This window comes from Scomber scombrus, chromosome 20 (assembly GCF_963691925.1).
Source record: "Scomber scombrus chromosome 20, fScoSco1.1, whole genome shotgun sequence".
Lineage (NCBI taxonomy): Eukaryota > Metazoa > Chordata > Actinopteri > Scombriformes > Scombridae > Scomber > Scomber scombrus.
The window spans coordinates 16,121,240-16,147,131 of record NC_084989.1 but is presented as its reverse complement, the minus strand read 5'-3'; the positions used below and the strand labels follow the sequence as shown (position 1 = coordinate 16,147,131).

At 39.8% G+C, this 25,892-nt stretch overlaps 1 protein-coding gene across 1 annotated transcript in view; it reads left to right on the top strand.

The window, feature by feature from the left end:
- The window catches only part of ptprn2 (protein tyrosine phosphatase receptor type N2), a 124,071-nt gene extending 98,787 nt beyond the window's left edge, over positions 1–25,284 (top strand). The window contains exons 13-22 of the mRNA XM_062441614.1: positions 2,075–2,278; positions 7,550–7,697; positions 8,862–8,935; positions 12,708–12,785; positions 15,681–15,800; positions 16,804–16,970; positions 19,221–19,274; positions 20,350–20,414; positions 22,668–22,741; positions 25,213–25,284. Of these exons, the coding sequence (XP_062297598.1) occupies positions 2,075–2,278; positions 7,550–7,697; positions 8,862–8,935; positions 12,708–12,785; positions 15,681–15,800; positions 16,804–16,970; positions 19,221–19,274; positions 20,350–20,414; positions 22,668–22,741; positions 25,213–25,284 (1,056 nt within the window). The remainder of the gene's footprint in view (positions 1–2,074; positions 2,279–7,549; positions 7,698–8,861; positions 8,936–12,707; positions 12,786–15,680; positions 15,801–16,803; positions 16,971–19,220; positions 19,275–20,349; positions 20,415–22,667; positions 22,742–25,212) is intronic.
- The last annotated feature ends 608 nt before the right edge of the window (positions 25,285–25,892 follow it).

Genomic DNA, 25,892 nt, shown 5'->3' with positions numbered 1-25,892 from the left:
TTCGATGCTTCCAATTATTCACTGCTCACCCTTGCCTTGTGTGTGTGTGTGTGTGTGTGTGTGTGTGTGTGTGTGTGTGTGTGTGTGTGTGTGTGTGTGTGTGTGTGTGTGTGTGTGTGTGTGTGTGTGTGTGTGTGCGTGCGTGCGTCTGTCTGTCTGTCTGTCTCTCTGTGTGTGAGACAGGGGAATGGGCCGCCACTGTGACCTATTCCCTCTGTTCCTCCAGGGCCACAGGCAGCCTGGGCTGTATTGATTTTCAGCGTTGGGGCTCAGCTGTGCCCAGCATGGCACTCAGAACACATTTATCTGCATGTCGCGTTAACATTTTCAATATTTAATCAGGTTTTCATAGGGCTGCTTTGCTGTCAGAAGCTGAAGGGTGTTACGGTGTCATAACGATGGTCACAGAGAAGCAATAATAAGCAAAAATGCTAAATGAATTGCATTTTTTTCTTAAATATTAAAACTACATCCATTAGCTTTTATATTATTTTGTTTCTTTTCAAAATCTTTTCATCATGTTGTACTACGGTGCAAATTTAATGTTATATATGACACCTGTTCTCTCTCAGTATACCTTTAGGGATCGGATAACTGCTTTGTCAGACGTTCATGTGGGTGTGTTCTCTATGTTTGACAGATATTGTGGGAGAGCTGCGTGCTGTGAGAGAGAGATATACTGTATTAGATGGCAGCACACACTGTAGACATTTCCTCTCGGTTTGTTTTCATTCTTATTATCCGTAGTCTGAAAGAGGGAGCACAGACTGACACGACTTGTGCTTTAAGTCTCCATGTGTCTCTCCTCTGGCCCCTTCTGATGCTAACTGCATCACCCTGCCTGCCTCTGGAACAATTTCGCAGCTCCAGTACAGGGTGGTTCTTTCCAGAGATGTTGAAAAGTAGGATGAATTATGAGGTGGACCTAGATATTGCCCCGAGGCCAAGGCCCAGGGCACTGCTTCATGGCTCAAATCATTAAAGTCTGATGGCGGTAAAGCTGATCCAAGACCAGGGCTTAGAGGGTCCTGCACTCCAGAGGGAAATATCACTATGATAGATCATGAGATAGCATGTGCTTTCACAAGGCATTTTCCCTGGCCTGCTCTGCCGTCGCTGTTATTAATTGAGTATGGTAATGAATTCGGTAGAAATGACTGGCTTTGCCTCCCAAAATCAAACATAATGGGGTTTACAGATTATGTTGAAATTAACAGAGAAAACTAGAGATAAGAATGACCACACCTCATAGGGGTGAATCAGGTAAAGTGTGTGACTGTTACCATATATTTGTTTGGTTATACATGTATAAGATCACACAACTTAGGCAATATGGGTTTTTTCCTTCACTTTTTCAATTTTTTTTCCATTTTGTATAAAATTATATTAGAGTAGATACTTTCTGGTCCTCGAATTTTTGATGCACTGAGGCATGATAGAAGAAAAGCTGAGTCATTGGGAGAGGTTTAATCTTTTTAGCAAGTCTCAGAAACCTGGAGATATCAATCAAAATATAAAATTATATTTCACAACTGGGTAAATGCAATTGGTAAGTTGAGTGATGGATACTCTTGTGTTCTATTTTTGGGAAGCAGTCCCAAATTCTTCTCTTATAGCATATTTTTTGCTCTATAGGTTGTGTGGTGATTTTGTGCAGGATTTTAATGTAAAAGATGTTTTTTTCTCAACTAAGAGATCTTCTCTTAAACAATGAAGACAGTGGCTGTATGGCAACCAGGTGTGACAATAGTGAATTTATTCTGTAAATCGTGTAGGGTTTCTCAACCATGTATTTTTGACATAATTAGTATAAGCTCCATAATCCACCAGGATAAGCCATTAATCTACAGACGAGTAAGGACAGATCAAGTCAGCCGAGATACAGGATTTTATAAGGTGCATTTACAGAACTCAACCCCTAACAGCAGGGATAAGCACATATCATACATAAAACTATTGTTATCTGCATAAAAAGAAGATAAATACATGAAACCTTTTAAGGGGGCCTGTGTAAAAAAAATACCCTGCATATATGATGACCCAGGGCTTCACCATCATCTCCTGTAATCCCCAGGAGCTGTGTCGCCAGCGTATGGCGATCCGCACATCAGAACGTGTCGAGCGGCCGGAGACACTGCGCCACTCGCGGCTCAACAGTGTGTCATCACAGTTCAGTGATGGTCCTGCAGCCAGCCCGTCAACCCGCAGCAGCACCTCCTCCTGGTGTGAGGAGCCAGTGCCGTCCAACATGGACATCTCAACTGGTCACATGATACTGGTAAGGAACACAAGAAACAATGTGTGGTGATGATTTATGTGGTAGAAAAAGTGTCAAGAGAGGAGAGAAGATGAATAAATGGAAGTGGGTTAAGGTGTGGTTTGTTTTCACGCCCTCAGAGAGCATTTGTGGTTCGTAGCATCTGATTGTTACATCAGACAACCACAACATTTCATCATCTGTTTCTCACTATGGATAGGTTCATTGTTGTTTGAGACAATGCACTGTTGTGTTGCAGTAGTGAGTGTGTGTAAACTACTTAGGAAGTAAGCAAAGACGTTGAAACAGTTGGCTAAAAATTACAAAAACATGTTCAAATATTTACCTAAAAGTCAATGAATTAAATGACCAGTGTGTAGAATTTAGTGGTATCTAGTGGTGAGGTTGCAGATTGCAACAAACTGAATATCTCCATTCAAGTTTTTAGGGACAACCTACAATGACCACAACACTCGCAAAAAAAAGGTGAAAGGCCCTTTCTGTGTTTGGTTTGTCCATTCTTGGCTACGTACTTGTGAATATTTTATTACATTTTTGCCAAGTCAATTAAGATAGATGTCACTAAATACTACACACTGCATGTTTAACAGATGAAATCATTTGCTAAAAGTAATGAATTAACAGTTGAAACATCTTAAAGTAATGGATAGACAGTTGAAATAGCTAGCTAGTGCAAAGTAATGGCAAAAAGTTTGGAATTTTTAGCATAAAATAATGAATAAACATTTGAAAAAGTTGAAATAGTTATGTATGAACAACTGAAATAGCTATATAGCTTAAAGTAACGGATGGTTTAAAAAGTTAATCGCTAAAAGTAATGATAAACAGTTGAAACAGATAGCTAAAAATATTGGATGACTAAAACTTGAAATTGATAACTAAGGTAAAGATAAATGGATAAACACTTTAAATGGATAACGCTATCTAAAAGTAATGAATAAATAGTTGAAAGGTCCAGCTACAGCTACTATGAATGGAAATAATTTGTCAAAAGCAACCTAACATTTACTGTTCAAAAAACATTCTAAAAGTATACACTTTTATATAATTAACACGTTAACATCCAGCTTAAAATATTTTTCAATTCAAATTAACACATTAGGAACATGATGGGTCATGTAGGGGTACATGTAGCAAAGCTACAAGAAAATACTAGGCAAATATTTCAGCTGACCTCACATTACTGTGTATGCTTTAATAACTCCCTGTGTCTATGGATATGTTGAGTCCTGAAAACCAGCAGCTTGATTTCTCTCTGTTTATCAGGATGTGGCTCTTTTTCATCCCTCTCTCACCTCTTTCCCTTCAGAACCCTGTTATCTTTGGTGTTTATTCCACCATTCTCCCGCTGTTTTCTCTCTCTTGCTTCATTTTGACTGTGTGTGTTTTCTTCATTTTTTCCTCCAACTTTTTCCTCAATCTACTGTGTCATTTTCTATCTTTATCATTCCTTCCTGAATCTCTCTCCTCTGTCATTTTCATCTTTTACCCCCTCTGTTTCTTTTACTGCTGCTGCAAAATAAGGCAGACATTGTTTTGTTTGATGAGAGTTGCTGAAAAGTGAAATATCATTACCCATCTGATTATCATTTGGATGTTTTAGAAATTTTGTTAGGGTTTTTTTTTTCAGGGGGAGGGTTGAAAAAAGCTTTTGGTTCCTTCTACACACAAATACACAATGGATTGTTTTAATTTTGCACAACTTTCGCTTCATTCATTTGAGACAAGCTTGATAAAAGAGATGGATATATGCCTTGCAGTGTTTCCATTAATGGAGAGAGCATTCATCACACTGCATGTCTAGCTTTTATATTGGGAGGCTATAATGAATGAGAGTGAATCTGAGTAATGCCTTGTATTGGTGGTAATAGATGGGTTTTGTTGCACTCGTCAAGGCTTGTTTGTGAAGCCCCTTTTGAAAACATTGACAATAGAAAAGCATTTAGCCCTGCAATAACAAAAGAGGCACAGTGAATCATTTCTAGGAGCTGTTATTATTAGCCCTAGTTTCTTCACAGCAGCAATGCAGGCATTACAATGTAGAAAGGTAAAACACACAGGGACCTTTACTTCTCTTTCATGCCGTGATTGACATGGAGATGTCCTATAGGGGTTCTTCTTTAAAATTCCAATGCCATCTCACATGAAACCATGTGTGAGATTGCCTTGTTATCACTGATCTCAGACCTATATTTTCCCATCTCTGCTCTCCTCTCCTCTCATCTCCCCTCTTTCGCTCTTTGGAGCTCACACCGTGTGGAGAAGGATGATGAATACCCGGCTTTCCAAAGCACACATGCTGGGGGTCCCTTTTCTTTTTTTTTTGCGCGGCCCGATCACCTTACACACACTCACTCACACTCACACAGACACTACGCTACGGTAAGAGTTTGGTGCTGTCAGGATAAATGAACTACAATGTTGCACCCCACCGTGCAGCCCACCTCCAGACTTAAAAAAGTCTTGCATAACGACTTCCAACTTCAAAATCTGAAATTAGATGACTCCATATGCTGAGTCATCGGCTGTTTTTCTTTTTTCAGAGCCTTGACACACCTCTGCTGTCTTATATTTCCCATCCCCTCTCTTCGCCATATTCAGCTGCAGTATGGTACTACACCCTGCAAACGTTACCCACCAAATGATAAAAAACGTCAAAAATGATTACCAGATATAATGCAGAAACGTGCTGCTTATGTGGCCATATTTCTGTGCTTATTACTGCAGTGCTGTGTCCTTTCAGCACCATGGACAGCACTGTACAGTCACCAAACTTGTGCTTTTCCTCACAAACACAGCACAATATCTTCAGTCTGTGCTCTCCTGCAGAAACAGGGTCAAAATGATGACACAGTTGCAGTTGTTGTAGTGCTGCTTTAGCTTAATCACCTCTCCCCTGAAAAAAACAAAGAAAAATCAATAATTATGTAGCTTGAGGCACTTTTTCATAATGTTGAGTAGTTATTGTTCAATTTTAGAAATGATTAATTATGTTCTCAAATGGAAGAGAAAAAAAGACTCAGGTGAAGGAAAATAGCCATGCAGCATGTACCCTCAGTGACTTTCTCTAACAATTTTAAAGTGTGTGAGCACAAAAGCAGTGTTGCCCCATTTAAAGCAAAACAATATGTTCTTTTCATTTAGCTATTATTAGTCACACAAAAACATACATATTAATACCTTTTTTTTCCACCTCTTGCAGCTGTTTATCATATCATAAAGCTCCCTGTACAAACTGTTACCAGTATTGTTCCTTTTAATTTGACAGTGGAGCTTGACAGTAATGTGTTACCTGTTTTGTCTGGCTCCCCTGGTTGTCCCTTCATCCTGATTTCACCCAGCACCCTCTGCTGCCGAGGAGACTGCTTAGGAAGGATTAGACATTGTTTCCCTGACACCCAGGCCTCCCATCCCAACCCCCTGATTGGCAGACATAATCCCCCCATTCACTAAACCTTCGTTACCCTGTCTCTGGAATACGCCATGGTCCACTGCCTCCCCCTAGAAACGGGAGGGCTTGATAAGGCACTGCTGGCTGCATTGTATTAAGCAGCGAAAATATGAATTTGGAATGCAATCGATTCAGGGCATCGTTTGAATAGAATGGGATGCAATTCAGAGTGGATGTATCAAGTACATGGAGATGTAATATTTGTAGGGGAGGTGGAATGCTGTCAGCCTGGCAAGCAGAGAGTACTTGTACAGGGTGACAAGAGCACAGTGGTGACAGGCTCTGTCAAGTGGCCATAATGGCATGCTGTCATTTTCCTGGGAAGACAGCGATGTGTGTTTGCGTAGGCGATGCACAACAACACACATGCAAATACATGTCTGTTTCCTGCTATTAGAACTGACATGAACTATTTTTTTCTTCTTTTTTGGGGGGGGGATAATTGAGATTTTTACATGCATAAAATTAAAAGTCCCTGACAGAGAGTACAACAGCAGACGTTATATTTCAGAAATATCACTTTGTCATTAACAGTACAGGCAGAACTATCTCATTATGCAGCTGAATTTATCACAGGAGTTGCCTCTTCTGTTGTCACCGTGGCTTTTAAAGACCTGAGTGGTACCTTTGGTACCATATCTAACAATAAACTTTGATTCCCATCGTCGGTTGGATTTCTAACATTCTAATAAGTCTCCTAATATCCTTCGCGTGCATGCAGGAGACATCTGAATTCATGAACCACCAAAGGGTAATTGCCTATTATGCGTCGGACAAGCTTATTTGTGATTATCATCTAAGTAGGAATTGTATATATTGTGCAAAGACTTGGACTTCCCTTTTGACAGACAGCAGTGAATAACTCGGATGTAACAATAGAGTGTCACCTCTCCGCTCAGTCTACCTATACTACCTTTAATATGGGATAAAACCCGGCACATCTGGGTATCACTTTCATTGTATTAGCCAGCTGATCCCTGACATCAGTTTATGAGTCTGTAATCTTCTGCCTCGCACAATAGCGGACTAAACCATTTAACCCCGTTGGGAGGGGAGCCATGATACAGGACAGAAAGCGAAACACAGCACTCGCTTAAAAAAGACTCGTCTTGCCAGCTACAACCTCTAAGCTCCCTAAGACTTGCCCTGGTTTGGGAGAATACACACATACACACACACACGCACACACACATACACGGGCCTCTACCCCTCCCCCTTTTCTTTTTCCATCTTTGTCTCTCTAGCGAATTCAATTTTGTCTTCTCCAAGTGACGGCTTAAATGCAGACAATCTTATCAGTGGCTGTGCAAGCAGTGAGGGACATGATTGAAACACCCCTGAAGTATTTCCAATGCAGACAAACCTTTCAGGAGTTTTAATTGTGGATTTACCCCCCTTCCTTTCAGTCAAACGCACATGCACAAACACACAAAGAGCCAAACATTAGCACACCTTCCCCACCTAGATCTTCAGCAGCCTCCTCCTCACCCAGTTGTTACGCTACACAGCAGCTTAGGACAATAATGCTCCATGACACCTGATCATAGCTTTAAAAGGAAAGGTTGTCAAGGCTGCACTGTTATGCTCCAGTTTATTTATTGGCTGACTGTCGGAGAGGAAAATACAATGAAAAAAAAACAGCTATCTCTAAGTAGCTCTGATATAATAAAGCTTTGTGTTCAGTTAATCCAAATTTGCTGCAAAAAACAAACATGGAGTTTTGTTTTACAACCATATTTTGCCACAAATGCAGTTTTCCTCCACATGATTTTGGCTTGTTGTGTAAAATGGCAGCTAAGGTGGTGTCTGTTTTCCTCCAGTCATACATGGAGGACCACTTGAAGAACAAGAACCGTCTGGAGCGTGAGTGGGAGGCCCTGTGCTCCTACCAGGCAGAGCCTGGCGCCTGCAGCGTGGGCCACGGCGAGCAGAACTCCAAGAGGAACCGCTCAGATGCCATCGTCGTATGTGAGTCCATTCAAACAAATGTTTTACCCGGTTTGTTTCTGAGTTGTGTTTGGAAAATAAAAGTAGTTGGATATCCAAGCCAAAAGAACACTAAAAATATATGTAGGACAAAGAGTTCCACTTGATTGATTTTTTTTTAAAGCTTTTCAGCCATACCTCACAGTCCTCATCAACAAATCATGTTATTATACGGTATACTTACATATATACAGACTGTATGTAAGAATTGGCTTATGTACTCATGAAACCTGAGGCTTAGTGTTGTTATTCTTTTTGAAAACCAGTGAAAAGTCTGTCATTATGGTGAGAAAATGTTCTTTTCAATCTGAATCAACTTGTTCTGAGGCTTCTCTTGGATCAAATGACTTAATCTTTATACTACAAGAGTAATAACTCTTAAAGGACCCTGAAAACTAATTTCTCAATCAGTCTTGTCTCATGAGTACATTATTATCTGGTCAAAGTTGGACAATGTTGGTTATTTTATATGAGACATTTCTGTATTTGTGTTTTTTCTCTGAGCTCCTCTCACTGGTTTGTAGTGGGCGGGGCTCAGTTAGAAAACGTCACATATCCCCATGCGTGAATCAGTATTCAGCATCATTCTAATTACAATCTAATGACAGTTGATGGGTTGTTTGGTCATTATCAACCACATCTGATCACAAAACACCCACACGGTCCTGAAGTTTTGACTTTTAAACTCTTGATTAATATCACCTGGAGATATATATTTTTAAGCTTTAATTTCTGCTTGCTTACACTGAACAATCCTTAACATTTGAAGCAGAGTTTTCTGGGGCTTTAACATAAAGCAAAAGCGTTTAAGTGGGTTCAACTTCACTGGCAACAGATCATATGAATCTGGCAAGAAAAGCAGGATTTGAAGACTCAGACTTCTTAAGATAACATTTTCTTATGATTATTTTACTTGGAACATTCCTTATTGAAGGTGGAGTAATTCAGCAGGACTTCAGAGTTGTGTGTATGTATGTGTGTATGTGTGTGTGTGTGTGTATATGATGAAAGTCTGATGAAATTGCAGTCCCCCCCTAGCCTTTTCAGTTTCATATTCCTCCGTTGCTGCTCAAAATTCTGTTGTTATTGTGCAGAGAGAAAAAACAGTGGAAAAGTGCATTGATGAATTATGCATCTCTATTACAGATGATCATTCCAGGATCACCTTGAAAGCAGAGAATAACCACGGCAACTCAGATTACATCAATGCCAGTCCAATTGTGAGTAATGTTTATTCATTATGGCTCTACGTTATGGTTAATATCTGTTGTCTCTGAAGGTTCTTTTGTTTTTTTTTGTTCAAGGAGCACCTGTTGTGGTTTGGATTTTACTTTGAGATAAAAGATGTTTCAAAGGACTTGTCATCGATCCAAGTGCATTGATCTTTTTTTTTTTAAAACTTTGTTCTCCATGCTGGGAGCCTCGGTGGATTCGTTGTGTCTCGTTGAATCACATTGTTACTGTCACTGCTTTCAAAATGGCCGCACCCACCCCTCCCCCCCTTTTTTTCATCTGCACTAAAAAAAATTATACATTATTTTTTTGGCTAAACAAATGTATCTCCCACAAATCCAGAAACACCTCAGTGTTGTAGAGGGCTAAGGTTGTTTTTTGTTTTTTTTACTATTTACTACTATTTTCCCCCAAAAACATTGCCAGTCATGATTTCCCCTGAGGCCGCTGAAAAGGGATTACATCAAAGGGAACAGGAAACTATGCATTTCAAATACAGTGCCAAAATTTCTGTGGAGATAGATGAGGGGGGCACACACAGCTGCACTAAAAGCCTATTACTCTTCAGAAACAAACAATGGAGACTTTTAGATGCTCTATTTATGCCTCAATTTTCTCTAATGGCATATTCATAGAGGTTTTTAGCTCATTTAAACAGTGCTGTAGTGTGGCATTTGCCATCTTACAGCATAAGTTTATAACACTAACTTAAGTTAATTTATCAAGGGAAGAAAAAATTGTTTTTGGTGCAATCAAGAGAGGAATAATGTAATCCAAGACTGCAGTTTTTTTTTAATGGATCTAGAAACACAAATGGATGTTGAAGATGGGTGAAGTAATGGCAGATGCAGTGGTGTGCAGATGAAAGGACAGTAATTACACCACAAAAGGGACCCCTGGCTGGGCGCAGCAAAACTGTGATAATTATGTCTGTCAATGCTGCTTCTTCCTCCTCATTAGCTTCAGGGCATTGGCCTACGAGTAAATAATCTGTCGCTTCTTTCTGGGTATCCTGGGTCAAAAAAGCAAAGAGAAGGGGCGATCTGAGCTCCCTGCAAACAGAGGGGTGACATGCACACAGGAAAACGCTTGGATGGTGGTTTAAGCTTGACCACAAGTGATGCAAGCCCTCCCAGACATACAGCATCATTAGTGTGAGGAGTGGTTCAGAGGAATGTGCAAAATGTGGTCAAAGCCTTGTTGTCTTTGTGTTGTCTAGCCTTATTACAAAATCAAACCCTGTGTGTCTATTTTCTATTTCCCCACCTGTTCAGACTATGTGGGTTGAGCTCAACCTGCCATTTAGCTTCCGAGGTCTCTTTCTTATATAAACACAGGATAAAGGTGCTACAGCGAGGTGTTGAAAGTTGAGATGTTTCTCCGGGAGCAGATATTTGTGCAAGCTATTTTAGTACAAGCTATTTTACTTCAAACCAAAGGGTGTTTCTTTGCCTCTTTTCTTTTTTTCTTTTTTTTCTTGTAGTCTATCTTCTCCCCACAATGGCAAGGGGAGGACAGCTGAAATGCAGGACTACTCTTTCATGTTTGCGCTTTAGTATTCATGCAGGGATGTCAGCACACAGCTACAGCATGTCTGTGTCCTTGAGATTGGCTAAACGGAGTGGCAGCACTAGCATTCGGCACCATCCTTTCATTTCAGTGGGAGGGATTTTTTTTTCTTCTTCTTCTTTCAAAAACCACGTGAGGAATTTCAACCAGGAAGGATGAAGAGAAAATTGAACAGCATGGTTATACCTAACTGAAGTGTAACACAGGGCAATGAACATAACCTTTTCTGCATTTATGATATAATTGCTGTGAAGATCATTTAAAGTAGGAACCTCAAGGAATCCGTATCATTACATTTTTCACTGCTAAACACTCAAAGAAAAAATCTCTAAAGGATCAAAATGACCCCTTTGAGACCAACCAACACTAGCTTTGTATTACTTGTTGGAAGTAGATTTCTAGGAGAAAACAATTTGACACTTTTTAATTCACTATAATGAAAATAAATTCCAAGCACAGACATGAGAGGAGTAATAATTAAAAAATATATTTTTTAATTTGTCATTTAGGATTGAAGTTCCTCGTGGCTGTAGCAGCCATTTAAAGCATTAAGAATTAATCCTGTTGTTGAGGATATTAAACATGAGGAGAGAAAAGTATTATGGTAATATTAAAGCCATGCAGAGATGCTTCGTAATTATTTTCCTTTTAAGGGTGAATGTCAAAGTCCATGAGCACAAGACAAAAGAGTCTATGTGGTTAAAGAAGAAAAATCAGAATACAAATACATACAAATACAAAGAAAGAAATACATGGAGAAAAGCTAGATGTTTAACTTATTAGCTCATGTTAGGTGTCCTTGACATATTGCTCTTTATCATAAAAACTCAAGTACATAAAGAAAGTCATTAAATTTGACCCTGTGACTTGCTGTCGTGGTGTTTCTTGATGTTATGCTCTGTGATGTCTCCCTAAAATGACTCTCTTTTATAATTGGACTGCAAAAATGCCTCAATTTCTATTGTGGATGTCCCTCAATGGAAGGTTAACATGCCAAAAATGACACAAGCACACCTTAAGTCTTATACATATTCTTCCTATATCAGTCTATTTATTGTAGTTCTTCCATGAATAATGTTAAAGGTGCAGTATCCCCAAACTAACACAACTAATGCACTCCCTTGGTGTGTCATTATATGTCAAAAATATATCAATAACACTGCTACTTTATACCATTACTATATATTCAGCCATTTGTCATCAACATCCCTTCACTGATGCATCTCGCACTCGAGGGTGTGCATAAAAATTCATTCAATAAAATGTGATCATTGATTTTGGAGGCGACCCAGCCAACACCTACTCAATCAAGTCTCAATCACATCCCTCAAATCGAGTCGGCCCATGTCATTATGTCCCACCTCTCTCACGTCAAGTGCCTCCAGGCTTTAAGTCCCACCACAATCTCATGTTTCATGCAAAAACATGTCCAACCATTAAAAAAAAGAGAGAGAGAGCGAGAGAAAGAGAGATGTGAAGGCAATTTGAAGAAGCATATTGGTAGGAAGATGCCTGAACGATGAGATGATGAATGGGCAAGTTGAGTTATTGAAGGTTTATTTTGAATATTCAATAGGTTAGATGCTTAGTCTCTATGGTCCAACTAGGTGCCGGCACAAGACTATTTTCATTGTCAAACAACTACAGTGTCCTTTAAAGAGAGACATTCATCTTTTCATTTGTAATGTGAGGTATGAATATGAGATGGCTGTGTGGCATTCTTCTCATAAAACACCAGAGGTTCTTCTTTGCTTAACTTTTACTAGATAGAAAATACAGCACAGTTCAAGGTCCTCTCCAGTCTTTTTATGCAGCATTGTGCTAAAAGCGACTGATCTTTAACATTAACAAATGAAATACTGGCCTTGTAATTCATGTTCAACCCCTACTGTGGGTCTGCATAACATTCACAGTTTACCAACAAATAGTGTGCAGTTTCTTTTATATCCAATTTACTCCAAACAGATCCATTAAAACCTAATTTTGAGGACAGGAAGGAAGGAAGACTAGAAGAAAGACGATTTTGGAGAGAGTGAATGAATGAATGCCACTCAGCAGAGAAAAGAAGAGACAAGTTTGTTTTCTCCATCCAGATATGGAGGCTTTGATGGAAGTTGTATCCAGGCAATGTGTTTTCATCCACCTGTCCCCGCCTATATACTCTGTCACACTCTGTTCTCTCTCTCCCAGATGGACCATGACCCTCGCAACCCTACTTACATCGCTTCGCAGGGCCCACTTCCTTCCACCGTGACGGACTTCTGGCAGGTAAAGCTCATCCTCATTCCCTGTCCGTCTTTCATCTTTTGCTGTTTTGTTTCTACAGCGATGAATGTTTGGAAAAACCACAGTAGAGCTTCACCTACTGTCTGCTTTTCTGCGATTTACTCATTCCTAAATGATTTTGATGTCTCCTTCTTGGTCCAAGAAACAAGAGTCTAGATTACTCTCTCTCTTTGGTGGAATGACTCAAAGTGGAAGTAATATAGCTCAAGTCTGTGCCTCTCATTTATTACCATTACTCTTTATTATTTGGGACACAGAGTGAAGCATCTTATTTTATAAAACATATTTACCCAGTTATGTTTGAAAAACCAAGAAGCTTGTTTAACAATACTTATCACTGCATATCACAGAAGGTATTTTCAGAATCATCAAAGATTCTTCTAACCATCCGGATAAAAAGATATTTTATTTGTAGAATGAAAAAATGATTTCCTCAAAGTGTATGTCCTAATTTATGTCCTAGCTGTGCTCTTTCTCAAAACACAAGCAAAATATCAATGTTCTTCTGTATGAAAATATTAGATATTCAAAAGAATCATCAATATATACCAATATATATGATAATATTTCATTTCGGTTCACATTGTACAAGGCAACTATTTTTGTATGCATTAGAAAAAAATGCACAACTTTAGAAGCTGGTCAAAATATCTTGTTTAGAGGCGCAACAATGAACTATTATTTCAGAACAGCTGTACATGTTGTTAAATGACCTTTTGGGTTTTTCAAAGATCACTGGGTTTTTATTTTTAGGAAAAAGTGATGCTCAAGCTCTGTGACGCAAATGTAATGATAAAACAGCTGAATACATACTACAACCCAGCAGCTTTTCATTGTGTATATAGTATTCTAGTTAAAACACCCACAGGAAGTCTAATATTATGTATAATAATGCTGATGTTTGCTCATATTTGCATTTTCTCAGCACTATTTTCATTCCTTCTATTGTCCATAAATGTCAGACAAGCTCGCCATTAATCACTGGATATAGGCTATTGTAAAACATGGCGACTTGCGTGGAGGTATGCCTTAAATGATGCATGGTTGCCAAATGGCGTTCTTATGTGTTAATAGGACAGCACTGTAGTAATTAGTGGGCCCATAACCTCCATATGGTGAAGTAACTTCGCTAGCCGTGACCAGGATGTAGAAGTGTGAAGCATAAATCCTCGCAGACCAGCTGGCCCAGCACTCTGCACTCTGTATCTTGTACTGAACGGGTACTCATTTCAAATCATTATGATAGTGCTGACTTTGTGTTAGCACAGACGTCGGAGCCCATTTGTGACTAGGGGAGGATGGTACAGCCAAGTTTGGCTTGTAATGCTGTTTTTGTTATAAATTGCTTTTAAAACTCAACCTACAGTCCTCACATGGTGTCCCAATTAATTAAAAACACGAAAACTCAGTAGCTATTATCTGAAAGTGTGTGTTAATTGAGTACATCAGTTCAAATAGGAATGAAAGGTGCCATGTTTTCTGTATTTAATTTGTAAATTTGAAAGTGCCTCAAATGAAACATTTGATAATTATCTCCTTTAATCTCTTTCTTTATTTTGGTTATTTGTTTGTTTGTCTGCCATTTTTTCCAGTGCCAGGTGAATAAATGCATATCCATTATCTAATGAAATGGGCTATTTAACTAGGAACTCAACTCTAAGTCTTTCCAATTAAGCAGAAAATTATGGAAAATGAGACACAGATTGACTGACACACTGAACATCAGTTCTGTGCCTGGAAATAAGTAGTAGCCATTCATTATTCAATATGGTTAACCTTGGATTGTGGCAGTGGGAAAAACACACTCTTTCCCCCCATTAAAAGTAAACAAACAGGGGAAACACTGGCACTCTCATGCAAATGGCCGTGCAGGAGGCAAATCTTTTTGCTCTGTCCTATCTAATCCACACCGGCCCCAGGCAGCGCTCTGAAATGCAGCTCTGCTCTAATCCTCCACTTCTCATTCCTCCATCCCTTCATCCTTCACTACTCCATCCAACTTCCCTTCCCTCCCTCTATCACTGGCTATTACCTTGCTTCCTTCTCCTCAGAATTCAATGCAAAAAAAAAAAAAGTCAATCAGCATGAGTTCACAGAGCAGCAACCTCTGTCATTTCAGGCTTTTTGTATTCAGCCTTCCTGTTATGTACAAGTGATGGATAGTAGGTGTTTGTTTTTAGAGCCTGGAAATAGTTTTTTTTTTTTTTTTAAAGAGCAGATGGCTGCCTTTTTCACTAGTTGAAGACTGAAAATAGGAACACAGCATTGTCACACTACCTACAAATATTTGTCAAACCTTACAAGACTAAATGGATAATATTCCCCCACATTATCACCTTGCCTAATCTCATCACATCCTGGCACAGTTGGCACAGTTAGCGTGTAATGTGTCCACTGGGCTGGATCACAGAAGCTTGTGATTAGTGTATAGTCAAGGCCATTGAGTTTTTATAGCAATCATAAAACCTGCGTTTCCTCCTCATTTTCCTAATGGCTGCCGTGAGCCTGTATTTTTTCCCAAGGACACATTAGATCGTGATAAGATGAAATGGAGCAGCAGTGCTGTAGATGTTGTGATGTAGCTCAGACAACTGAGAGAGGGTGACACATGACTCGCCCTCCTGCTGGTCGACCCAACATTTATCATTTGTCTCACGCAGAGAGGTGACATTTATTCATACTTCCTGGACCGAGATTAAGAAATCAATTTCACTCTAATACAAAGCTGCCTGTAATGCTAATGTGCAATATGCTGCTCCTAGTGGCATAGTTCAGCCACATATTAGTGATTCCTTCGTAATGTCATACAGACGCATATGAGTGCTGTCTCGGGGTGTGTTGGAGGGTTTTCTGACATCTCTGCACCGCCGTGTCTAGATGGTATGGGAGAGCGGCTGCGTTGTCATCGTGATGCTGACCCCACTCTCTGAAAATGGAGTGAAGCAGTGTCACCACTACTGGCCAGATGAAGGATCTGATGTCTACCACATCTACGAGGTACGTAAGCGATTAAGCAGAAGTCACAAAGCTTGGATGCTTCAAAGTTTGAAGAATCAGTTCACGTGAATTACAGAATAGTCATATTTCTCAGTTAGCTCTTATGGTATGTAGCCCTGTAGATATGTCTGCCTTCACCCCAATACAACAAAGGTTAATTTAGTTTGTGGTGCTAACATCATTGAATAATTACGGTTAAAAGATTCAACAGCAACATGTGTCTCCAGAAATACTGTCTCTGAATGATTTACAGATCTCACTGTGAATGGTTTTTCAGTGGAACTACATTATACTGAATAAAAAAGTCCCTTATGAAAAGTGTTTTGTAGCAAGGGCACTGTTTTTGAAAAGATTTTTTCAAATGTCATTTTTCAATGCTTTGGGCAACACAAATGAAATTCATTCACTGCTACTTTTATTCGAGTGACGGAAGAAATCTCAGACACATACCTGGGTGAAGACGATATCAAGGCTTTTGGAAAAATAGGCAGCCATTTATTTGCAATCTTTAAAAATATGGAAAAAAGAAAAACCTGTAGGGAAAACCTTTTAGTGTGACTAAAAAAAAAAAGAGTGAGAAAAACATCTCAATGCTGTTTTGGTGTAGTCCAGTTTTATAATATGCTGCCTGACTCCATTGTACAAGTGTATGACTTCAATTTGAAGTTTGCATGGAAACTAAAAACTGTATCCACCTTTTTCTCTGCAGTTTCTTTCTAAACAGAAAGTCCTATTATGTGGATATAAAGGCAAAGCAAGGTATAAACACAATGAAACAAAAAATATAATTACACATGGCTTCATTAAACTGAAACTATCTACCTACATGGCTATACAGTATATCACAACAGGTGAACCAAAACTTTCAGGCATTTGGGTTTTTTTGGCCAACGTGCACATTAAAGCTACATCAGTTTATTCCCCTTGGTTACGATTGTTGATATGAAGATTTAATTAAATAAACTGAACATCATCCTTTGCATATTTTATGGTCTATATTTAGGTGAACTTGGTGTCTGAGCACATCTGGTGTGAGGACTTCCTGGTGCGGAGTTTCTACCTGAAGAACCTGCAGACTAATGAGACCCGCACTGTCACACAATTCCACTTCCTGTCATGGATGGACCGTGGGATCCCCAACTCGGCCAGGACCCTGTTAGACTTCCGCAGGTATAGTGAAGATCCCTGTCTGTTGGCCTCAGACACTGACGCTCAACAGATTTCACAGACAGACCACCCTTTATGACTGACCTTTAATCCAAGCTTGTTCTTAATCACCTTCCCCTTATATCCCATATTCTGTCAGCGCCTTTCTGGTCCATCTCCCTTTTGCCCCTCTGCCTTTTGGTGTCCTAGCGAATGGTTGTTCTAATAAGGACTGTGTTTCTGTACTATCCCTTTCATCCTGGGCCTATTTCCCTCACCTCCCTCCAGCACATGTGATGCAGCAAATTAACAGTCCCGCACTGCCTGGCTTGGCTTGGGAAGAAAAGAAAAGAAAAAAAAAAAACATCTAATTCAAACACCCAATTAAATGAGAGCTGTCTCACTAAAAACATGGGAGAGGGGGAACGCTAGTGACTGAATAACCTCACTCTGTTCTTCATATAATGTGTTCTGGCAGAAGAGCAGCAATAGCCCCTCTGGGAAAACCCAGGAGGGATAGGAAAAGCCCTCCAAATGAGAATAGATGCATCTGATTTGTGGATGGAAGTCTGTCCCACTGGTTTGTAATGCAGATGAGAGAAAAAAAGAGGATGTACAGTGTTATCATGTCATCCTTTGGTGCTATTTTTTCAAATTAAACTGGATGTAGCGTGTAGTCAGTAATATTTATCTATGATATTGCTGTGCAAGTTTGTCCCGTGTTTTTTGATTACATACTAAAGGTTTGCTCTGCTGTTGCAATCCTCCGAACTGTTGTTAAAACATCCACATTGCCACGCTGTAATTTTATAGGGAATGTAATGCTCCAAAGCTCTCTGACCACCATTACGTGATTCAGAGGTCTCAGATCCACAAGATGAACTGTACACTCACGGTTTCATGGTTTCGGCCAACTCGGTATTTTGCGGTTGCCAGTGTCATTTTTGTGATGTTGCAGCTAGTAATATGAGCCCAGTTGCATAGTCACAAAAGTGATCATTGGAAACTGTGTCTCCTCAGCCAGGCCTGTGCACAAACTGTCTTTCTCTCACTCCTGACTCTCTTTCTCCCTCCTCCTCTCACTGCTCCTTCCTCTGGCTTGCATGGGAACTCCAACCATCTCTGTATGCACTTTGACTGAGAACACATCCTGATTTTTACTCGTGCATTTGACATTTAACAACCTTGAAATATAAAAATGTAATGAAGTTGAGGTAAAAAGGAACATGAATGCAAAATACACAAAAAAGGAAACATTTGTACAGCAAAATAAGCTTTACTTTATCATAAGATAATCAAATAAAAGCTGCTTGTTGTATCATATTTTATAGTTTAGAGATAAATAAAGAAGATAAAAAAGATCAAAATAGAGGAAATGGAAAATACAGCAGAAATAATGAAAACAAAGAAAATATTTCACAAACTGGCAATATTTAATATAAAATATTTGTAAAAGTAGTATATACTTTAGTATATTTTGCAATATAATCATAATAATAAAATGTAATTGTAAGATAAAACACATTATTATTGCTTTCAGTAGTAGGAGTGTATTAGCACTAGCAAAGCAAATTGACACTCATTTATATCATACTATATTATAGTATACTGTTATATTCTGTATAGCAAGTATATATTATTTTATTTGCCTATTCCTAATAATAAGGAATACGTATTGGTGATTGATGAAAAATGTATAGAGAAACAAACCAGATAAACCAGAGATATGATGAGATATTTTAACATGGATTTTCATTTTGTCATTGAAAGGTAAAGAACGAAGGAATGGAAAGACGCGGAAGCTCTCAGTGTAGTCAGTTTCCATGGTAACAGTGGGGTGTGAAAAGGCTTGTTGGCCTTCACCGTGCCTGTGGTGTATAACATTCATAATTGGCCGGGGTTAATGCGTCGGCGGTCGGCAATCACAACATCACACCACCACATCCATCACCCACATGTCACAATAATGCTGTTTGAAATGATACTCAATTTATTTAGGTGCTGTGACACGGATTTCTCCCTCCATCCTCAAATTAAAGTGATTGATTGACGGGTGGGGGGCATCTCTCAGAATCGTGTTTGTTCCTTTGATTATTGCAGCCATTAATTTCATCTAGACCTCAGCGGTGAAGTCCCTCATTTGCTTTAATTGCCGCTGTTGTTATTATTCAGCTAAAAGAACCATGTCTTGTTTTCAGATCATGATTTAGCAGCATTTGCATTTAAGACAGTCAAGCTAACAATAACATCCAATCTTCTCTTTTCTTATTTCAGAAAGGTTAACAAGTGCTACCGGGGTCGATCTTGCCCAATAATTGTTCACTGCAGGCAAGTATAACTGTTTGAACCTTGTGACAGTGGCTCGCCCTGCTGAATTGGGAGAGCGAGTGTTTGTCGTGGCCTGTGTGTTGGAGGGGAGAGGCTGTTTATTTAAACCTGCTCAGTCCATTTACTCTATCTGGGTCCAGTGGAGCTGCTGTTTATTCCACTGGCTGTGTCCTTATGGAAATAGTGTGGCACAAAGACACTCAGCCAAAGACACTTCCATTTCCCATTTGGTTGAGTTAGTTAACTGGCCTTGATTGGTTTGCATTAAACACCAGGTATCTGTCTGACCACTTTTAATAGTCACATCCTGTTAAGTCATGCGTGGGGCCAGGCAGCCCGCTCCCCCTCTGAGGGAGCTGTACGGACTGAGTGTCTAGCAGTGGATTAATGAAGCAGTGGTGCTCAGGCCGCTCTCCTGTTTTATTGGCCTTGCCTTTATTAGAGAGATGTGCACGCCTTGTTTGCAATTAACATGCAGAGCCGTTGAATGGCCGTCGGGCACAAAGGGAGGCTTTTCATAAGACTATCTCAGGAGTAATGGAAAAGCAAGGCTCTCCAAAAGCTGTTCTCGAACCGCCCATGGCCTCTCAACCTCTCCTCTGCTCCTGAGGTGCATGCATTTAAAAGCCTTTGTCCCCAGTGTGCCTCAGAAACCATTCCCCTCTCCCCAATAGCCGAGCAAGTCTCAAGACCACACATGCACTCGTGTGCAAAGGCTTAACATAATCACATTTATTGGAGCATCAAATATTCAGATCTGTTCAGGTATTTTTGCAAGAATAGTAAAGATTAATATTGATTTTTTGATTATTTTGTATTTTATTTTATTTTTGCTATTTAAGTATTCTGTCTTATCTGTAATGTCAGGTTTTAAGCAGATGGAGCAGTGTGTATCTGTCTGCATAGACTAATTTGTGTTTAAATATACTCCACAGTCTCTCAGCAGATGCAGATGTAAATGAGCAATTTGTTTCCTTATAAGAAAAACACTCTCAGATTAAAGCATCTAGAGCTTCACTCTGCCACCTTAATGATCTCTCTCTCTCTCTCTCTCTGTCTCTCTGACTCTCGGCAGTGATGGAGCTGGCAGGAGTGGGACTTACATTCTGATTGACATGGTCCTCAATAGGATGGCTAAAGGTAACGATCAATGGCTTCCCTTTCACTCTTTCTGCTTGTGTTGAAGGGTTGCCTTGGCAACACTAAAGCCTCTCATTTTCCACAGAGGGTCTTGGGGATGCATTAGAGGGTGACTTCTCTGAGGCCTGGAAAGGCGGCAAAGACAGAGACAGACATGGAGGGAACTGCTAGGAGTGCAGAGAGAGTGGAACAAAGCGAAAACAGAGCAGAGAAAATGAAAAAGAAACCTACACCAACATTAGTAATTATCTATTTAAGCTACCGTCACGCTATATTGACCTGAATCACAATTGCAACATGAATTTAGATAGCACATGCATGGAAATGAAATGTTTAAAGGGAAAATCCATTCAAAATCTGAATTTGCAGAAGTTGCTCCAATGCTTTTCAACACTTGAATCAATATTTAATGTTTAATGGAAGAAATGTGTTTATTTTATTTTATTATTGATTTATTCTTAATAGACCACAGTTAGAATCCTACCGTCACACTGAATATTGTCTTTGGCTTTTCCAATTTTACGCAAATATAAACTACCAGACTGCCAGATCACAAGTATGATAAAAATCAGAACTTTCAGGTGAATTTGCAGTGTTTTCTGCAATTTTGAGTTGAGTTGGTCCCTAGTTAGCATCCTATAAAAAAACACAGTCAAAGATGGCAATATGCAGTTAGTCCCAAATCATAGTAACTTGGCACCATCACAGAGGTCTGTTTGGAGAAATTATTATACACAAGTCAAAATATATTTAAAACAACTGCACAGAAAAAGCAACTTGCCTTACAGGATCTTGTAGACTTGTTTGTATCATTACATGCAAAACAGAAACCATTTGAAGATGTGTTTATTTCTAAATTTTAGGTTCCTTTTAGGAGGATAAACCCCTGTTTTTGCCCATATATCCGCTCCAACAAAGCAGGGGTTGTAGCTTGGAAGAGGTGTTTATTTTTTTTGTTAGCTGGCTTACAAAATTATAGTTTGTCTATTGAAAGATTTTTTAGATTTGCACAGCTATTGTTACACAGGAGCTGGTGTTCTTACACAGTGGCCACCAAAGGCTGCCTTACATCACGTTAAAACCCTGCATAGCTTAGCCTACACTCTGCCCTCTGCCCTTTGACCCCTGCCCTTTGCTCCACACTCTCTGCATGCCCTCCTCCTGCAATCCCAGCCCATCAGAGCAGGTTAGGAAGCTCTGATGCAGACCTTACCTTCACTGTCTGCAAAACAGTAATAAGATTGACCCATCCTGATGGAGTTCATCCAGTTCAGTGACAAATGCAGTGTTGCCCGCAGTGATGAAAGGTGCTGCCCTCTCTCTTTTTAACTTTTGTTTTCTGCTCCAGAGTAGAATGTATAAAATGAACATAATCTCACTCTCCAAAGCTTTTTTCTTTGGTTGAAGAGCCTCTCTTCAGCTTAACTTTGGAATCCAGCCCTTCTGAGACATGAAAGTCTTGTCGGAGCACTGGAGTACTTTGAGTACTAAGTCCAGCTGCATTAAATCCCCCCTTTTCTCTCTCTCACCCACACACACACACACACACACACACACATGCTCTATCTCTTTTGCTTCCTTTCTCTGCCTCACTTTCAAAAACATCTTGAGAGTCCAGGGGCTCGCTCTCTGTCTGGTTTTCTCCCTTCTTTATACTTTTCTCAAATGAGCTCTGGCATGCTGCTTGAAACCCGTAAATCTGAAAGTAGAATAAGATTTCCAGATTAACATCACACACTTTCGAAGCCAAAACAGATTTAACTCAACAGCAGTTGATCACTGTTGAAGGCGAGCAACTGTTGCATAGGTTAATCATCAGTATGGCTTCTGGAAAGGCTATAAATCATTTTAATTAGAGTTTGTTGATTCTCTGCACATTACACACATACACACACACACACACACACACACACACACACACACACAGTCAGATATCGTTGTATCAAAAAGCTCTTAGCAGACTTTATAGTTGGACATAATCTAAACCAATTTTTGAACAAGATTCTCACAGAGAAACCAGCGCTTAGCATTTTTGAATGCATTATTGCACATTTCCCAGATCCCAAAAATATCCTCTTGCATATTTTATCGAGAAACAGTCTGTGGCTCTCGTCCAAGTCTTTCGAGGGATGAATGTAATAATTTTCAATCGCTGCGCTGTTCCAAAGGGAGCCCAGCATAAAGAGAGATTGACAGATGTGAGCTGGATTACTCTGCTGCTTTGAACTCAGTCCAATTTTCGGTCTGTTGCAGGTGCTAAAGAGATTGATATTGCCGCTACCCTGGAGCACTTGAGAGACCAGAGAGCTGGCATGGTCCAGACAAAGGTAAGGTCCCTGGCTTTGAGTTAGAGAGGTGGGGGAGATGGGGGCGGGGGAGCAGAGGGGGTGCAGGCTGGGAGGAGGGGCTGCAGTCATTCAAACAGACGATTGTCTACTTCATGTGCACAGGATCAGGGGAAATGATGTGGTAATTGATAACTGCTTCAGGATTAGAAAAACATTGTCTTGGAAGATAATAACTCACTGTTCCACATTTATCACAAGACAGAGACACTGACCATGATCCTTGCCTTTGATCCTGCAGTGTTATAACATTTTCTCTTAATTTCTATCCCATAAACACATTTTTATAGACAGATTTTAATCAACATAAAGTGTAATGGCACCATTCTTGTTTAAAACAAAGTAAATTACATCAACAAGTGCATTAAGTAGATGTAATTTGGGCTGCAACTAACAGATATTTTCATTATCAGTTAATCTATCTATTATTCCCTCCATTAATCCTTTAGTCCATGGAAGTAGAGTCGATTAATCGATTAGTTGATCGACAGAAAATTAATTATCACCTGTTTTGATGAACAATTCCTTTTTTTAATCAATTTCTTAAGCAAATATACCAAAAATATTGATGCTTTTACCTCCACATGTGATTATTTATTTGTCAAATAATGCTCACAATTTCTCAGGGCCAAATGTGATGCCTTTAAATTTTTCTCATGTTGTCCAATTTACACTTTGAAACCCAAATATTTTCAATCTATATGGAATACAAAAGCTTCAAATACTCACATTTGAGAAGCTAAAACCAAAAATGTTTTTGACATATTTACTTTAAAAAGAACCAAATATCAAAAATGATTTTATTAAAGTTTTTTCCCTTTCATCTTTATACATATTGTCATACTTCTGTCTTATCCATGCCGGTACTTTCTTTACTCTCAACAGTTTATATCACAGCAGGCCCTCCGCCTCATACCATTTTGGAAAATTGTTTAGAGTGCGCACAAAGCATTTCCTCTCACTGACTAATGCAAATAGGTAGGAAGTCTCTTTTGTTTCACTCTTGTAAACGGAAGGAACAATAATAATAATAATAAAGGAAACCCTCACGCAGGGTTGGGTGATAATATTTATGGAAGTTTGCTTGCTAATAGACTCCAGGGTTTCTAGCTGGTTCATTAATGCTGCTTTTATAGCCCGGCTTCTGTTCGGCGGGGAAAAGCTTTTCAAGCAGACTCTTTTTCTTTTTGACAAGTCTAAGTGAAATTATATTGAAATATTGTTGATTCCACTTTTCGGCTCCATGCTGGGAATACACAAAAATTTGATTGTAATGAGGTATAAAATTTAGAGTTTGGGTTCAAGAAGTGGACAAGTAATCATGTTGGGTTTTTTTTACCTCATGATTTTACCACTTTAGACATAGCTTGTAAAAAAAACAAAAAACATCTATTTCCCTCTTTTTCTGGTTACTCTTTTTGACAGACATCAATATGCAGTAATTACAGCATGTGTGACCATTTTTCTTCCTTATACTAATCATCCATCTCTGATCTGTTGAACAGAGATTGATCTCCCCCCAGTGGTGTAAATGTGTACAGCATGGCTCACTTTGCTCCTCAGCATGCCAAAGCTGATTTTAAAAGTATTTGTTTTTAATACAAAGAACTTGAGACCCAACTTTGGATTAGATATAGGCACATATAACCACTGCACAGATACAGATGGATGCGCTCACATATTTTCTGGCTTTATCACAACATCAGAAGACATAAAAATAGAAAACCTGAACACTCCAGGTAATCTCCACTGCAAAGAGAAAGGCACGGCCACCAGTGACTCCTCAGTATTGATTTAGCTTATCCTCAGGCCAGACTATGGCAGGCTGTGTGTTGACACATCTAAAGACTGTTCCCTCCAAACTCCTACGTACCTTTTTCTCTGTGAGTGGACCCCGTGGCCTGCAGCCTAGGGAGAGGAGAGGAATATAAAACCACCAGGTCCAGGGGGCAAACATCAATCTGCCCCTTTTGCGCTCCACAGGGAAAACTATGAGTCAGATTCACAAACAAATGCACAGACACACACACACACACACACACATACACACACACACACACACACACACACACACACACACGCACGCACACACACAAACACACAGAGCTGAGAGACAGCTTGACTCAAAAGCTCCATTTTAAGACACACCTGGTTGGATCGATGGTGGTGTCGGCTGTGTACCCTGAGTTGAAAGCCCAGAGAGTGGTTCACCTTCACCTGGACTTTGTGGCCGAACACATACTAGGCAGGGTCAGGAGAGATGGAGGAAGAAGAGGAGGTGGAAGAATTGCCAATCATTCATAAATAGCATTAGTGAGCCACTTGTAGACACGTACACACACACTTACACACACACACACAGGGTGCTGTAACCTCAAAGCTAACCAGTTAAAACTTTCTCCCTTCTTCCCTTCCTTCTCTCCCTGCATCCTCCTCCTCCTCTACCTCCTCAGGAGCAGTTTGAGTTTGCGCTGACAGCCGTGGCAGAGGAGGTGAACGCCATCCTGAAAGCGCTTCCTCAGTGAAGGCGTCGTACCCCTCCCCCCCTCCCTTCTCCCTCCACCTTCTTCTCGCTCGCTGAACACCGGTTCCTCTGCCCACTCAAGACTGACATCTCTCTTCTTGCCCTTCCTTCTCCTCCTCGCTCTGTTTCTCTCCTCTGTCTCTCCCTCCTCTTCAGCTCTATATATACTGTATACTTATGAATGTTGTGCCAGATATCTCACCTGGATCCATAATCGCCAATTTTGCCTTAGAGTACGACTGTTGATCTAGGATGCGTGTCGTTTCGAGAGATTCAGGAGACTGTGCAGACAAGCGGAGCCTGATCTGATCTGATGTGGGAACTTAGATCAGCACTCCTACTATGAGACCCTTTTGTCGATATGAACCCTGGTCCTTTATAACTGTGACGTACGAAGTTGTCCCTGAACCTACCATTGTAGTGCCACTACTGACAAGCTGTTTACGTGATGTCAAGTGAAGATTTTTGTTCCAAAATGTTGAAAAAAAAAAGATTATTGGCACATTTAAAACAAACTTTAAGATTAACAATATGTAAAGTAAATTAACATCTTGCCTGTATAAATCATAATATTGTACAGATTATATCCCCTAAATGAATTGATGTGTT